General features: G+C 43.7%; 1 protein-coding gene across 5 annotated transcripts in view; it reads right to left on the reverse strand.

Annotated features, from left to right (window-relative positions):
• plxna4 (plexin A4) overlaps positions 1–17,824 on the reverse strand; it is an 811,940-nt gene that overhangs the window by 73,258 nt on the left and 720,858 nt on the right. For all 5 annotated transcript variants that reach the window (XM_072241488.1, XM_072241485.1, XM_072241487.1 and 2 more), the window contains exons 23-24: positions 8,399–8,465; positions 5,834–5,980 (exon numbers count right to left, since the gene is read on the reverse strand). In XM_072241488.1, coding sequence (XP_072097589.1) covers positions 5,834–5,980; positions 8,399–8,465 — 214 coding nt within the window. The remainder of the gene's footprint in view (positions 1–5,833; positions 5,981–8,398; positions 8,466–17,824) is intronic.

Below are 17,824 nucleotides of genomic sequence, written 5' to 3' on the forward strand. Positions count from 1 at the left end.
GCCTATCGGAGCCAGGGTGAGTCTATGGGAGCCAGGGTGAGTCTATGGGAGCCAGGGTGACCCTATCGGAACCAGAGTGACCCTATCGGAACTAGGGTGAGTCTATCGGAGCCAGGGTGAGCCTATCGGAGCCAGGGTGAGCCTATCGGAGCCAGGGTGAGTCTATGGGAGCCAGGGTGAGTCTATGGGAACCAGGGTGACCCTATCGGAACCAGGGTGAGCCTATCGGAGCTAGGGTGAGCCTATCGGAGCCAGGGTGAGCCTATCGGAGCCAGGGTGAGCCTATCGGAGTCAGGTGTCCCTATCGGAACCAGGGTGTCCCTATCGGAACCAGGGTGACCCTATCGGAGCCAGGGTGAGTCTATCGGAGCCAGGGTGAGCCTATCGGAGCCAGAGTGAGCCTATCGGAGCCAGGGTGACCCTATCGGAGCCAGGGTGAGTCTATCGGAGCCAGGGTGTCCCTATCGGAACCAGGGTGACCCTATCGGAGCCAGGGTGCGTCTATCAGAACTAGGGTGACCGTATTGGAACCAGGTTGACCCTATCGGAACCAGGATGAGTCTATCGGAACCAGATATTAACCATAGAATCAGTACTTACGGCTCACTGAGTTTCTACCAAACCATCTAACACCAACTCTACATCCAAAGGTGTATGGATTAGTGTTAGTAAGTTGTGGGACATGCTATGTTGACACCAGAAACATGGCACACTTGCAGGCTGCCCTCACTGCATCCTCAGACTGTGTTGGTTGTTGACATGGAGTGATCCATTTCACTGTATGTTTTGATGTTCATGTGACAAATAAAACTAATAAAGGTTCTATTTTATTCTTCCAACATTCCCATCAACTTTTGCCCAGATTTAACCATTAACTATTGGCAATTTTAACTGTGGCCAATTTACCGTCCACCTGAGCATCTTTAGAAGGTCAGAGGTAACCTGGAACAGCCAGGGGAAGCCTTTGTTAGCGATCATCCTGGACTTCTGACATTATGGATGAACTAAAATGAGAAGCAGCCTTCTGGAAATAAAACCTGTTCACAACTAAAACTTCCAACTCACACTTTGTAGCACAGGGGATGCGAGGTGACTCGATAAAGGTGCACAAGATGATAAGAGGCACAGAGAAAGCGGATAGCCAGAGACTTTTTCCCAGGAAGGAAGTAGTTAATACGAGGGGTATAATTTTAAGGTGATTAGAGGAAAGTATAGGGGGATGTCAGAGGTAATTTTTTTTACAGAGTGGTGGGTGTGTGGAACACATTGCCAGGAGTAGTGGTGGAGGCAGGTACATTAGAGACGTTTTTAAAACACTTAGATAAATACGAGGATGATACAAAACTGGAAGACTATGCAGGAGGGAAGGCTTAGATTGAAAACAGGAGAAAATCTGCAGATGCTGGAAATCCAAAGCAACACACACAAAATGCTGGAGGAACTCAGCAGGCCAGGCAGCACCTATGGAAGAGTGAACCTCGACAGATTACTCTTTTGCTTAGATACTGGCTGGCCTGCTGAGTTCCTCCAGCATTTTGTGAGGGTTAAATCGATCTTAGATTAGGTTAAAAGGTTGGCACAACATTGTGGGTCGAAGGGCCTTGACTGTACTGTAATATTCTATGTTCTAGTGAAACCAGTGGGACATTCTGATTCTGTCCCGGGGAAGGCAATAGATGAATGTTCCTGATATCAGTGCATTGTTAAAGGTGCATTAATATCCAGTCCCTGCCACTTAACGTCCAGTTCAGGACAGGACAGATCTTTTTGTCACTTAACCTCCTGTTGAGCAGTATACTCATGAAGCCATCCCTCAACACTCTCACAGAATGGGTATATTTTAATTTATTTATTTTATTGAGATACCACGTGAAAAAGGTTCTTCCAGACCTTCGAGCTACGCTGCCCAGCAATCTCCCGATTTAATCCTAGCCTAATCACGGAGCAATTTACGATAAACAATTAACCCACCAACCGCTTCGTACTGTGGGAGGAAACTGCCGCACTCGGAGGAAACCCACGTGGTCATGAGGAGAACGTACAAACTCCTCACAGGCAGCAGGGGGAATTGAGCCCAGGTCGCTGGTACAGTAAAGCTTTGTGCTAACCACTGCACTAGCATGTCGCTGCTTTTGGAGCAGACACCAGCATTTAATAGTCAAGTAGGTGCTGCCAGTCAGGATGTGTTACCACTGTAAATACGTAATTCTGTACACTTACCTGACTGTATTCAAAATGTTAAAGTAGGAGATTATAGCAACTGAAACTGTAGTTAATCAGTCCATCCCTTTCTCCCAAGGCACACTGTCTTTTCCTACCAGATTCCTTCCTTTTCAGCCCTTTACATTTTTCACCTTCACTCCTCCTCACCTGGTCTCACCTCTCACCTGCCAACTTGTACTCCTTCCCCTTTGTAAAAGCAACAAATTTCATGACATATGCCAGTCATACTTAGCCTGATTTTTATTCCTCCCACCTTCCTATTCTGGCTTCTTCGCCTTTCATTTCCAAGTTAATGTACGGCGACATACATGTGCTTTGATAATCAATTTACTTTGAACTTTCCTCCAGTATTTTGTATGTGTTAATGGTTTACTGTTATCATTGTGTTGAAGAAGTATACTCATTGTGTCAGGAGAGTGAGATTTACTTGCATTAGGATTCTCCTGAAGGTTTGCTGTGCTAGGGACTAGCTCCGATAGACTGGATGGGTGGGAGATCCAATGATCAGGAAGGCGGTTCCGCAATGCTCCGTGGAGAGTGAAGGGCATGATGAGGCACACAAGAAGTAGTCATGGTCATCCATAGCAACCAAGGAAGACCTTAGTTGTGATGACCACTCATACCAATGGCCTTCCTCAATCCTGGGATTGAGTGTAAGAGCCGAGAGGTAATGTTACAGCGATATAGGACCCTGGTCAGACCCCACTTGGAGTACTGTGCTCAGTTCTGGTCGCCTCACTACAGGAAGGATGTGGAAGCCATAGAAAGGGTGCAGAAGAGATTTACAAGGATGTTGCCTGGATCAGAGAGCATGCCTTATGAAAACAGGTTGAGTGGACTTGGCCTTTTTTCCTTGGATTGACGGAGGATGAGGGGTGACCTGATAGAGGTGTATAAAATGATGAGAGGCATTGATCATGTGGATAGTCAGAGGCTTTTTCCCAGGGCTGAAATGGTTGCCACAAGAGGACACAGGTTTAAAGTGCTGGGGAGTAGGCACAGAGGAGATGTCAGGGGTAAGTTTTTTACGCAGGGAGTGGTGAGTGCGTGGAATGGACTGCCGGCAACGGTGGTGGAGGCGGATATGATAGGGTCTTAAAAGAGACTTTTGGATAGGTACATGGAGCTTAGAAAAATAAGGGGTTATGGGTAAACCTAGTAATTTCTAAGGTAAGGACATGTTCGGCACAGTTTTGTGGGCTGAAAGGCCTGTATTGTGCTGTAGGTTTTCTGTGTTTCTATGTGTAATCAGCCAGAGAGCCTGATCGGTCAGGGATTGCTGCATCTCTTAAACTGACTTGGTTCTTCAGCCTTCATTATTAATACAAGCTACAAATAAATTAACAGATTGTTTACAGAGCCCTAAGATTGCAATGGTGCCTGCTGAAGCAATGCATAGTTTACCACACTGGGTGTTTTAGTCTGTGCAACATAGGGTAGGTGACTCTGGCACTAAATCAGCTGTTGTCCTCTTCTCTCACACAACTTCCCGGGTTGTTACCCTCTCCTTCCCACACTCTTGACACACCACTCCTTCCCCCTCACTCGTTTGCCTTCTGTTGAGAGCAAATGTATTTGTTTTATTTATTGAGATACAGCTCGGACCAGGCCCTTCCGGCCCTTCGAGCCACACCGCCAAGCACCCCCCGATTTAACCCTAACCTGATCACGGGACAATCATAATGACCTATTAACATACTCATTGGTACATCTTCGGACTGTGGGAGGAAACCGGAGCACCCGGAGAAAACTCACACCTTCCACGGGAGGATGTAGAAACTTCTCTCAGATGACATCAGAATTGAACTCCGAGCTGTAATAGTGTCGCGGTAACTGCTACGCCACCGTGGCATACGAATTGAGCAAAAGAATGGCTTCCTGTTCAACACAGGAACTCTGTTTCACACAGTTAAAGCACCTAACATACTTGCTGGGAACCTTAAGGATACAGTGACACCCCGCTTCACACAGTGAGCCAACCATTAGGCCTGAGCCAGTTCACTGAAAGAATAACCAATGATTCCCAGTGCCCTGTTTGCTTCAAATTAATTATGCAAATGCTATAGATCTATATTCTTATCAAATTGCATTCAGGAAGTTATCATTTACTCTGTCTACAGGGAATGCATTCCACAAGACCCCGAGATATAGGAGATGACATAGGCCAACTGACCCATTGCATCTGCTCTTGAAATGGATGGAATACAGCAGCAGAAGACCACTAATATACACTCAGTGTCCACTTCACCGGGTACAGGAAGTACCTAATAAAGTACCGCTGAGTGTATCTCACTATGTCCAACAACTTTAGACCATCAGACACAGGAGCAGAATTAGGCCAGTCTGCCCAACGAGTCAGTTCCACCATTCCATCATGGCTGATTTATTATTCTCCTCAACCCCATTCTTCTGCCTTTTCCCTGTAACTTTTGATGCCTTGATTAATCAAGAACCTATCAACCTTAGCTTTAAATACACCCAGTGACTTGGCCTCTACAGCTGCCTGTGGCAACAACAAATTCCACAGATTTGGCACCTGGCTGAAGAAATTTCTCCTCATCCCCATTTTAAATGGACGTCCCTCTACTCTGGGAATATGCCCTTGAATTCTGGACTCCTCTAGGATCATCTCCATGTCGACTCTCTTAATATAAAGTAGGTTTCAGTGAGTTCTGCTCCATCCTGCCCAGGCCCATCTTTCTGACTCCATCAACTACAGGACCAGAGCCATTCTGGAAACAATCTTTCCTGCATTTCACTGCAGCTTCCTTTTCTGTCCTCTTGATATCTGCATTCTCTGCCTTATGACTTGTCTTCCACCGGAAAGTTTCTTTCTATCAACTCTGTCAAAAACCCAGCAGGAATTTTGAGCTCTTTAATTAAAATTCTCTGTGATCTTTCTTAGAAACTCTAGTCAGCTCTAATCTGGATTGTTTGACTCCTCCCAGTGAAAAGTACAAGCCCGTGGGCACTGGGCTCTTAAGTCCAGAGACTTGGCTACAAAGCCTCCTACTCCTTTCATGCAAGAGATTCTACAGATGCTGAAAATCTTGAGCAACACACACAATATGCTGGAAGAAATCAGTAGGTCAGGCATCATCTATGAAGGGAAACAAACAGACACCATTTAATAAACAGGATCTGATGAACGGTCTCGGCCCAAAATGTTGACTGTTTATTCCCCTCCTTCGATGCTGCCTGACCTGCTGTGTTCCTCCACCTCCTGAGCAGTCTTCGCCCATCAGCAACTTATTAGGGAAGAATGCAGAGACTATGTGAAAAAGCGTCTACCCCGAGGGAACTCTCCAGAGGGGAGGATAGAAATTTAGGGAAAGAAACAACACACCCTCATATTCTGGTGTGGTTAGTGAAGGGAGGAAGTTTCTTGGGCAAATCACGTGTGCCATTTGGCACAACGACAGCTCCTCATTGGAAACATTTTACATCGGCCTAGAAATAATTAACACAGGTCTGTTTAACCATCCATCTGAGCTCGACAGGAATATCCTGTCCCCTGTGATCTGCACAAATTAGCCCAGTCATCCTCGTTACCTGCACCCCATCCTCTCCCTCCCTGAGGTCCCCATCCTTGGCTGAGTTCTTTGCTTACCACTGTCTTGTAATCTATCTGCTGTCTGATGAGCTTGTCCTCGCTCAGAGAGTAGCGTGCCTCGCCTGTAATCGAGTCGATTGGCCCCTTCTCCATCTGCTGCTTGATGGCACAGAAAAGCATGTACAATGGCTCCCCCGCACACTCCTGATCAACACAAGACACACAAGAGAGGGCGGCATTAACACAGATGCATGCATGGCTGTAACTACAACTGTTGATCCTAGTGTTAGTTACAAATTCTTGTCTATTCCTGGCTCCTTGGTCCCATTCCAGCCTAGAATGAATACGAAAACACTTCTGCACCTGCTAACCTTTAGGGCTCTGCAAACGCTCAGCCTGCTCCAAGTACAGTGCCGTTCTCTGTGCCCACACCGACAGGATCACGCTGTACTGAGGGCACAGCACCCAGCCCATCAGCAGAGACACAAGAATCTCTGCAGATGCCAGAAACCTAGAGCAACACACACAAAACCGACGACTTTCTGGCCAGGTTTGCGGACGATGCAGAGGTAAGTGGAGGGGTCAGTGGTGTTGAGAAACCAGTGAGTATGCAGGGGGACTCAGACAGATTAGGAGAATGGGCAAAGAAGTGGCAGATGGAATGTAGTGTTGGGAAGTGGACGGTCATGCACCTTGGTAGAAGGAATAAAGCCACAGACTATTTTCCAAGTGGGGTGAAAATTTGCAAATCAGAGTTGCGAAGGGACTTGGGAATCCTTGTGCAGGATTCCCGAGAGGTTAACTTACAGATTGAGTCATGCTGAGCAAGGCAAATGCAATTCATTTTGAGAGGGCTGTAATATAAAAGCAAGGATGTAATGACGAGGATTTATAAGGCACTGGTTAGGCTGCATTGAAGTACTGAGAGCAGCTTCAGGCCACTTATCTCGGAAAAAATGTGCTGGCATTGGACAGGGTCCAGAGGAGGTTCACAAGAAAGATCCTGAGAATGAAAAGGCTCTCGCCTGGGGAGAATCTATACTTACTGGAGTTTAGAAGTGGGGGGGTGCTGGGGGAGATCCCATTGAGTATTGAAAGACCTGGACAGAGTTGATGTGGAGAGGATGTTCCCTACAGTGGGAGAGTCTAGGACCAAAAGGCACAGCCTCCAAACAGAAGGATGTCCCTTTTGAACAGAGATGAGGAGGAATTTCTTTACCCAAAGGGTGGTGAATCTGTGGAATTCATTTCCACAGACGGCTGTGGAGGCCAAGTCATTGGGATAGTTAAAGGTGAGGTTGATTGGTTCTTGATTAGCAAGGGCATCCAAGGTTAGGGGGCAGGAGAATAGGGTTGAGAGGGATACTAAATGGTATGCTGGCATTTATAGCGAGAGGATTTGAGTACAGGAGCAGGGAGGTACTACTGCAGTTGTACAAGGCCTTGGTGAGACCACACCTGGAGTATTGTGTGCAGTCTTGGTCCCCTAATCTGAGGAAAGACATCCTTGCCATAGAGGGAGTACAGAGAAGGTTCACCAGATTGATTCCTGGGATGGCAGGACTTTCATATGAAGAAAGACTGGATGAACTGGGCTTGTACTCGTTGGAATTTAGAAGATTGAGGGGGGATCTGATTGAAATGTATAAGATCCTAAAGGGATTGGACAGGCTAGATGCAGGAAGATTGTTCCCGATGTTGGGGAAGTCCAGAACGAGGGGTCACAGTTTGAGGATAGAGGGGAAGCCTTTTAGGACCGAGATTAGGAAAAACTTCTTCACACAGAGAGTGGTGAATCTGTGGAATTCTCTGCCAAAGGAAACAGTTGAGGCCAGTTCATTGGCTATATTTAAGAGGGAGTTAGATATGGCCCTTGTGGCTACGGGGATCAGGGGGTATGGAGGGAAGGCTGGGGCGGTGTTCTGAGTTGGATGATCAGCCATGATCATAATAAATGGCGATGCAGGCTCGAAGGGCCGAATGGCCTACTCCTGCACCTATTTTCTATGTTTCTATGTTTCTAAATCAACCATGGTGTAATGGCAGAGAAGACTTGATGGGGCAAGTGGCCTATTTCTGCTCATTTAGATCTTCTGGTCTAAAATGCTGAAGGAACTCAGCAGGTCAGGCAGCATCTATGGAGGGCAATGAACAGTCTACATTTCGGGCTGAGACCTTTCACCAGGTGTCCTGATGCAGTCTCACGAATCATTGCAGTCCATGTGATAATGTTGGTCCAATGCAGTCCACTCAGACCCAGGATTTAGACTGAGAAATGACAGAAGATTGCTGATGTATTTCCAAACATTTCCTGGAGGGAGAAGAAACCATGGAAATCTGTTGCAGTGAATTTTGTGGAGAGTACACACTGCAGGCACAATGAACCAATGGAAGTTTACAGTGGAAAATAGAAAAGTCAATATAATACCCACAAGAAGGTACAGAAACAGAGCCACTTATAACAGAAACTGTCTTATTAATCAATTCATTAACGTACCACAAGCCTAATAACGAAAAAGATTCTGTCCACCCACTGAGCAAAAGCTTCGGACTTCTGTTCCAGAGTGCAGATGGAAGGAAGGAAGGCAGGCATAGTGAGGAAAGAACATGTGTCTGTCTTACCTTAAGGAATTTGTACAAGAGGAATGTAAACCAGTTGGTCAACATCTTTTCTGCTACGGATTCAGTTCTAAAACAACAAAGAGAAAGAAAAATAGAGTGATGAAGTAAATAGTCATATAGCCATACAGTACAACACAGTCAGAGTGACGAATTAAATAGTCATATGGCCATACAGTACAACACAGCAACAGTGATGAATTAAATAGTCATATGGCCATACAGTACAACACAGTAAGAGGCCCTTTGGCCCATCTGGTCCATGCCAACAAAGATGCCCGCCTAAATTAATCCCATTTGCCTGTATTGGATTCACATCCTTCTGAACTTTTCCTATCCATGTACCTTTCCAAGTATCCTTTAAATATGACAGTACCTGCCTCGAACACTTCCTCTGGTAGCTCATCCCACATACGGATCACACTCCCCCCTCCCCGCCAAGTGAAAAAGTTGCCCCTCAGGTTCTTATTAATGTTCTCTACCTATGATTGCCCCAACGCTGAAAAAAAAGACTGTGTGCATTCACCCTATCTATGCTCTTCATGGAACAAACACCTTTTTAATATCGCCCCTCAATCTATTTATTTATTTACTGACATACAACATAGGATAGGACCCTCGAGCCACACCGCCCAACAATCCCCTGATTTAATCTTAGCCTAATCATGGGATAATTTACAATGACCAATTAACCTACCAACTGGTACGTGTTTGGATAGTGGGAGGAAACCAGAGCACCAAGAGGAAACCCATGCTGCCATGGGGAGAATGAACAAACTCCTTACAAGCAACGGCAGGAATCGAACCCCAGTCCCCTGTACTGTAACGTGTTGTGCTAACCACTACAAACCATGCCATCCCTTTTAGTCTCTTATGATCTCTTGAATGAAGTATGGGTCTGCTCAACTCTTCTCTGTAATAAAGGCAACATCCTCGTAATTTTCTTCAGCATTCTTTCCAGCTTACTGGCATCATTTTACAGCAGGGTGAGCAAAACTGGACACAATATTCCAGTTGCAGCTTCACCAACATCTTGTACAACTTTTCTATTCAATGAAAAGCCTTCTTCACCATCCTCCCCACCTGTGATGTCACCTTCAGGGAACCATGCACAGGAAACGATGAACTCACCACCAGGTTCAGGAACAGTTATTACCCCTCAACCATCAGGCTCTTCAGCCAAATGGGATAACTTCACTTGCCCTGTCACTAAACTGTTCCCACAACCTATAGAGTCACTTTCAAAGGACTCTTTATCTCATGTTCATGATATTTATTGCTTATTTATTTATTATGATTATTATTTCTTTCTTTTGGTATTTGCAGAGTTTGTTGTCTTTTGCACACTGGTTGAACGCCCACGTTGGTGCCGTCTTCCACTGATTCTTTTATGGTTATTATTCTTTTATGGATTTCATGAGTATGCCTGCAAGAAGATGAATCTCAGGGTTGTATATGGCGACATATATGTACTACGATATTAAATTCACTTTGAATTTTGTACCGTTAGCCGGCTTTTATCTGCAATATTCCCCAGGGTCCTACTGTTCAGTGTGATAATTATACTTAACAGAACCACACATTGAAGTGTTATTGCTGAATCTTCACCAGCTAAGACAATTCCGTGGGGATTAGGGAGCAATAGATACACAAAAGCTTGCACTCACATTGTGCCTTTAAAGTTATGAAATCTCCCAGACACTGACCAGCATGGAAGGTATGGTAAAAATGCAAGGAGCTGTTTGGATAATAATCAACATGTAGTCAGGGGTATGCAATTATGCAAAATGTCAGGATGTCCCAAAGTACTTCAGAAAAAGTGGAGTATTGCCTGAAGCTTTGGTCACTGCTTTAACGTGGGAAACCCTGTGGCCAATGTGTCCATGTCAAGTTTTCAGTAATAGCAATGAAACAATGACCAAATAATCCAATTTCATGATGTGAATCAGTTTCCGAGTCCTGCTGACAGAAAAGCATTGGCCAGCACAATGGTATTGCTGAAATGTCTGTATCACACTCATTTCTTCTTGTCTGCCATCACAGACTATGCTTGGAGCCTGCCTCAGTGAGGCTTCAGGTTGGGTTGATTTGGGCACGTGCTGAGATAAAAATAAAGATTAGCTTTATTTGTCACACGTACATGAAACTGCGAAGTACTTTATTTGCATCAACAATCAACATAGTCTGAGTTGTGTTGGGGGCAGCCCGCCAGTGATGCCAAGCTTCTGCTACCAACATAGCATGCCCACAGTTTACTAACTCTTAGCCTTACATCTTTGCACTATGGGAATAAAATGGAGAAAACCAACACGGTCACATGGAAAGCAGCCAAACTCCTTACAGACAGCAACAGAAAATGAACCATGATCACACAACGTAGAAGCTGTAAAGCAATACGCTAACCTCTATGTTACTGCCCATGTTCTGGGTCAGGTTGGGCAACCTTATTCCAGTGCAGTTCAATATTCTATTCTGGCAAGGACGATCTGTTCTGTTTCACCAGGAGTGGAGAGCATGTTTGAGGTGAAGGTCAAGTTAGAAAGGGAATGCTTTATGTTAATTTAAGACTATGTTAACTTATTTTAATCTTGTTTGTCACATGTACATCAAAACACGCAGTGAAATGGTCACCTGCATCACAATGTGCTGTGAGCAGCCCACAATTGGACCAAGTTTCTGGCACCAGCAAATTATGCCCGCAACATACTAACCCTAATTCTTAAGTTTTCTTGGAATTTCCTCTCTGGAGGAAACCAGAGCACCCACTGGAAACCCACGTGTTCATGAGGAGAACATGCAAAATCCTTACAGACAGCAGCAGGAATTGGTCCCTGACTGCTCATCACTGGCACTGTAAAGAGTTGTGCTAACTCCCTTGCCAAGCTCTCCTGCTGCTCTGGCTGATGATTCTGGCTGATATGGATGAGGTGCCAATGAAAGTGAGGGGGTGTCCTTGTGTCTTCACCACCCCAACCCCTCCCCGCAACTCCCATCTCGTCCCTGAGCAGTGCATGTCGAAAGTAGGCAATCAGAGGTGCCCAATATTGCCAGCCTCCTCAAAACCTCCCTTCTGAGAAGCACTATAGAGCTATTGAAACAAAAACATCGCACATCTTTACCATTTCTTTCCACAGGCAGTTAATCCGATCAACCATTTGAGTTAGTCCCCCCACCCACCCCCTCTATCTAGTAACCCCATTAGTGCACTGTGAACACTTTAAACCACGTTTTAAATTGTAAATACATGCAGCTATTTATGTATTTATGCACATTTTATTCCGTATCTGCACTTTGACTAAGTTTATTTGTTATATAATTCTTCATTCTTCTGACTGTGGAATGTTTTTTTTCTTGCATATTATGTTATCACACCACAGCAAAATTCTAATACATATACATGTTTACAACAAATAAAGTTGTTCCTTGATCCTTTATATACCATCCAACATTGAAGGTACCCTTTTATTACGAGCTTGCCTGCCTTCAATCCTGGTGCTAAGTTTGGAGGCGAAAACCTTCTAACTCATTGTTGTCTTTGAATAAAAGAATAAAGGGTAATCTGTGAACTACTGGAAAATCTAACATACAAATTGCTCTTCTTTTTGAGTATTAATCTTTGGGAAAGCACCCTTCCAGGGTTTAAAATATATTCAGTGTTTTTCCTAAAGTATGGGATTCTACTAAAATAAGGCATTCTACAAGTATGTGAAGAGCGAGAGGATAAGATGTGAGAAAATAGGGCCAATCAAGGGTGACAGTGGAAAAGTGTGTATGGAACCGGAGGAGATAGCAGAGGCACTTAATGAATAATTTGCTTCAGTATTCACTAGGGATGACTTAGAGTGGACTGAAAAGCTTGAGCATATAGAAATTAAGAAAGAGGATGTGCTGGAGCTTTTGGAAAGCATCAAGTTGGATAAGTCACCGGGACCAGATGAGATGTACTCCAGGCTACTGTGGGAGGCGAGGGAGGAGATTGCTGAGCCTCTGGCGATGATCTTTGCGTCGTCAATGGGAACAGGAGAGGTTCTGGAAGACTGCAGATGTTGTTCCTTTATTCAAGAAAGAGAGTAGAGATAGCCCAGGAAATTATAGACCAACGAGTCTTACTTCAGTGGCTGGTAAATTGATGGAGAAGATCCTGAGAGTCAGGATTTATGAACACTTGGAGAGGCATTATATGATTAGGAATAGTCAGCATGACTTTGACAAAGGCAGGTCGTGCCGTAAGAGCCTGACTGAATTTTTTGAAGATGTGACTAAACACATTGATGAAAGTAAAGCAGTAGATGTAGTGTATATGGATTTCAGCAAGGCATTTGATAAGGTACCCCATGCAAGGTTTATTGAGAAAGTAAGGAGGAATGGGATCCAAGGGAACCTTGCTTTGTGGATCCAGAATTGGTTTGCCCACAGAAGGCAGAGAGTGGTTGTAGATGGGTCATATTCTGCATGGAGGTCGGTGACCAGTGGTGTGCCTTAGGGATCTGTTCTGGGACCCCTACTCTTTGTAATTTTTATAAATGACCTGGATGAGAAAGCGGAGGGAGCGGTTAGTAAATTTGCTGATGACACAAAGGTTGGGGATGTTGTGGATAGTGTGGAGGGCTGTCAGAGGTTACAGCGGGACATGGATAGGATGCAAATCTGCACCGAGAAGTGATAGATGGAGTTCAACCCAGATAAGTGTGAGGTGGTTCATTTTGCTAGGTCATATATGGTGGCAGAATATAGTATTAATGGTAAGACTCTTGGCAGTGTGGAGGATCGGAGAGATTTTGGGGTCCAAGTCCATAGGACACTCAAAGCTGCTACGCAAGTTGACTCTGTGGTTGAGAAGGGATATGGTGCATTAGCTTTCATCCACCGTAGGATTGAGTTTAAGAGCCAAGAGGTAATGTTACAGCTATATAGGACCCTGGTCAGACCCCACTTGGAGCACTGTACTCAATCTGGTCACTTCACTACAGGAAGGATGTGGAAACTATAGAAAGGGCGCAGAGAAGATTTACAAGGATGTTGTCTGGATTGGGGAGGGTGCCTTATCAGAATAGGTTGAGTGAACTTGCCTTTTTTCCTTGGAGCGATGGAGGAGAGGTGACATGATAGAGGTGTATAAGATGATGAGAGGCATTGATCGTGTGGATAGTCAGAGGCTTTTATCCAGGGCTGAAATGGCTAACATGAGAGGGCACAGTTTTAAGGTGCTTGGAATTAGGTACAGAGAAGATGTCGGGGTAAGTTTTTTACGTAGCGAGTGATGAGTGCATAGAATGGGCTGTCAGCGATGGTGGTGGAGGCAGATACGATAGGGTCTTTTAAGAGACTCCTGGACAGGTACATGGAGCTTAGAAAAATAGAGGGCTATGGGGTAACCCTAGGTAATTTCTTAAGTAAATACATGTTCGGCACAGCATTGTGGGCCAAAGGACCTGTATTTTGCAGTAAGTTTTCTATGATTCTATGTTTCTAAAGTGAGAAATTGATAATAAAAATATCAATTTGAAAATTATATTTATTGCATTACAGTATATTTTAAAATTTTGTTTCAAGTTTAGTAAGATATGAACAAAGATTAAAATAGTGACATCAATATTTTAAAACATATTAAATTCTAAAAAACAAATTTTATCAGATTTATGCAGTGAACAAATCATCCCTGTTGTTTATATGTCTCCAAAAGTTCCTAGAAAATCAAACTATGCTCTCATTTTTCCTTTGTGTTTCTGATATTTGGCTGATATAAATGCATCAGCCTCAAGCCAAAGTTAACAAGAGAGGCAATGACAACTGCCATTTACGGAAAGAAATTCTACCTCTCTAACTGAGAAGAAATCTGCTGGAGCAATGGGTCGCTCCATTCTGACAGGTATTTTAAACATCGCCTCTCACTATGTATAACTCTGGTGCTGCAGCAAAGCTCTGTTCACCTGCCATGTCTCTTTAAGGTGATGAATTCTCTTTGCAATAAACGCCCTTGTGTTAATTACAGGTTAACGACTGTGGGCAAGCCAAGTTTGCAAGTAGTCAGACGCTTGTCAATTTTCTACTTCAGGTCAGTCTGTGAACTTCCTTCAGCAAAGATGGTTAAAATCAAGCCTAAATGGAATGAATTTAATGTCTAGATTTTATATATTTTTAACAATTTAATGTCAGCTTTATAGAGAGAGGAAGCTGCAAACAACTCCAAGTATTGCAAAAAGGAAGAAGTTCATTTGGAGGTGGATGGGTGGTTGCATGGGAAGAGAGTCAGAGATGGATAGAGCAGCAGCAAGTGAGGTGGAGGTGGGGAAGAGATAGAGTGTGCGAGAAAGGGAGAGAGAGAGAGAGAGAGAGAGAGCAAGAGAGATAAAGAAAGATGGTGACAGAACATTGGTAAGATTGAGTCCTGGAGTAAGAGAGGCAGAAAGAGAAAATTAAAGTAAAACAAAAATGCAGTTGCTGGAAATCCAAAATAAAACCAGAAAATGCAGGAAATACTCAACAATCCAAGGCATTAAATTCTGATGAAGAGTTTCTCGGATGTAATACATTAACCTGGTTTTGTTTCTCTGCAAGTGCTGCCTGGCATGCTAAGTGCTTCCATTTCAGTTTAGACCCAGCGAGAGATAGATTGGAACTGCAGATGGAGGGAGGAAGCTGGAGGGTTAGAATGTGTGTGTGTGTGTGTGTGTGTGTGTGTGTGTGTGTGTGTGTCTGTGTGTGTGTGTGTGTGTGTGTGTCTGTGTCTGTGTCTGTCTGTGTGTGTACGCATGAGACAGAAGGGGGGGGGAAGAGAGGAGAGATAGAGAGGAAGAGGGGAGAGAGGTGGCAGAGAGGGAGAGAGAGGGGAGGAATAGACAGATAGAGAGAAAAAGAGACAGATGGGCAAGTTGACGGAGAGCTTGAAGTACAGAGAAAGAGTGGGGTGCTGAGGTAATGGTAAACAGCTACAGATGCTGAGAATAAGCAGACAGTTTGGATATATCTGCTGCTGTTCTGTGTGACTCTAGCTCACGACCAAGCACTTACACTATCTGAAACTGGACTGGACCCTCCTGAATAGAATACTGAAGACCCTCATGGTGAACAATACATTCAGCTCCACTGTTGAGAGCAAAACTCTGTCCCGAAACTGTAGGTTTGCTCACAGTAACACATGAATCACTCTGCACTCTTCCACTGAAGGCATCTCAACAGTGAAATCATCCCCATGACACACGACTGGCGCCACATCATTCGAATGTTCCTAATTACTTGAAGTACTAACAATATAATTTTAATCTTCTTGAAGCCTGACCTGTGCAATTATATCCTGTCACAATCCCCAGCAGTTGGTGCAAGTCATCCCGTTGCAAGTGTGACTTCCAATTAAAATATTGAGAGAATTGCATTTTAATGCAGTCACACAGAAGAGCCTGCCTTACAGTATTAATTAAATCTTGCTTATTTGATTGCTGTTAACTGTTCATTAACTCTTAGTTCTTGCTAGATTGAGGGAGGGGGAGGAGAAAGGGAGGAATAGAACATGATAATAGAAATAAATGTCATTTCAATCAAAGCATAAACTTATAAATCTTAATTCAATATATAGAACCTAATACAAAAACTCTTCTTCCTTACAGTATTTATTAGTCTCCCCTCCTCTTCTACCTCTTTCTGAGTTTCCCAGGAAAAGTTAACCTCTCCACAAGCTGATTCATCAGCCTGAAGGCTTGGAAAGTGAGTGAAGTCAGGCAACCTGACCAGAGAAGTTTGAACTCACTCACCTGACATGCACTGGAAGACTAATAATAGCCTTCTCTGCAGTCACTGCTGTCAATATAGGAAACACAGAAAACTCCCTGAAACTTTAATATGATAATAAACAGATCATTTAATTTCAGCACACAGCCTATTCACTCGGAGGGTGGTGCGAGTGTGAGACAAGCTGTCAGCGGAAGTGGTAGCTGCAAGTTCAATTGTAGCATTTAAGAGAGTTTGGATAGGTACATGGGTGAGAGGCTTGAGATGAAGCTAAAACTGGATGTATCAATATTACAGTTGAATAAAGCTAACTACAGAGGCATGAGAAAGGAGATTGTCAAAGCTAATCGGAAGGGGACACTAGCAGGGATGATGGTAGACCAACAATAGTTGGAGTTTCTGGGAGTAATTCAGAAGTCCCTTCTAAAGAGGAAGCAGCATTCGAAAAGAAGGATGAGACAACTGTGGCTCACAGGTGAAGACATGATCTTTCCCTTTAGATTGCAGGTAGATAAGTCATTAAAAGGTCAAAGGATTGAAGAACTAACACAAAATAGTTGGAAAATTGAATGGTAGAGCAGGTTGAGGAGCCACTTGGCCTATTCCTGTTGCTGCTTTCGTATCTTCTAGATACAGTAACTCCAATGCCCTCAGTATTTCCTGAAGCATACAATTAATCACTTGTTATCATTAGTAAATCCTTTTGCTACTATTTCTTGTACCTATACATGTTGTTTGCAGTTTGCAACACTCCAAACAAGGTCTGACCAGAAGCTTAATCTGACTTTAATTGCTTCTTAATAGCCACATTATAGTCTGACCCTATCAGAGCTATTTCTTTTCAACCACCCATCCCCACTCCTATCTTTACTACTATCCAAAACTTACACACTTTATTCTCTATTTCTGAGCTCTGCTAAAGGCTCGCAGACCTGAAATGTTAACAGTTTAATTTCCACAGATGCTGCCTGACTCACTAAGTGTTCACAAACATTTCTGTTTTAATTTCAGATTTTCAGCATCTGCAGTTTTTTATTTTTATTTTCTGTACAAATTATTACCTCAGTGAGGCAAGTATTAAATGACATCTCCAGTGTGAGTAAGGAGCTTTCTGATGAAGGGTCCTTAACCTGAAATGTTAAATCTTCTTCTCTATCTACCGATGCTACCTGACCTGCTGAGTGTTTCACTTTATTTCAGATTTTCAACAGCTGCAGTATTTTTTTTATTTCAATAGAGAGTTTGCCCTTAACTTGCAACGGCATTAGATCAGGGCTGCTCATGAGGGAAATTAAGTTAATCAACAGTCAGAAATGAACAAATCTACATCTTTATGGTCAGATCTATGAAACTTTTGCTTCTGATGTAACCAACAGCCCGTGGTAAACATTGTTGAAGCATACTGTGTACCATGTAGAAATAACACTCACGTATAAGGACAAATCAGAAACAAGCTAAACAGCCTAAATGCTCCACGCCTGTGTCTGTACAGTCTTTATACAGTCTGTACATCATTATGTGTCGTGTCGTATGACGTGGGTGATCATGCTCTATCCATTATCACGATTGTCCTTGGCAAATTTTTCTATAGAAGTGGTTTGCCATTGCCTTCTTCTGGTCAGTGTCTTTACAAGATGGGTAACCCCAGATATTACCAATACTCTTCAGAGATTGTCTGCCTGGCATCAGTGGTCAAATAACCAG

This window comes from Mobula birostris, chromosome 23, assembly GCF_030028105.1.
Source record: "Mobula birostris isolate sMobBir1 chromosome 23, sMobBir1.hap1, whole genome shotgun sequence".
NCBI lineage: Eukaryota > Metazoa > Chordata > Chondrichthyes > Myliobatiformes > Myliobatidae > Mobula > Mobula birostris.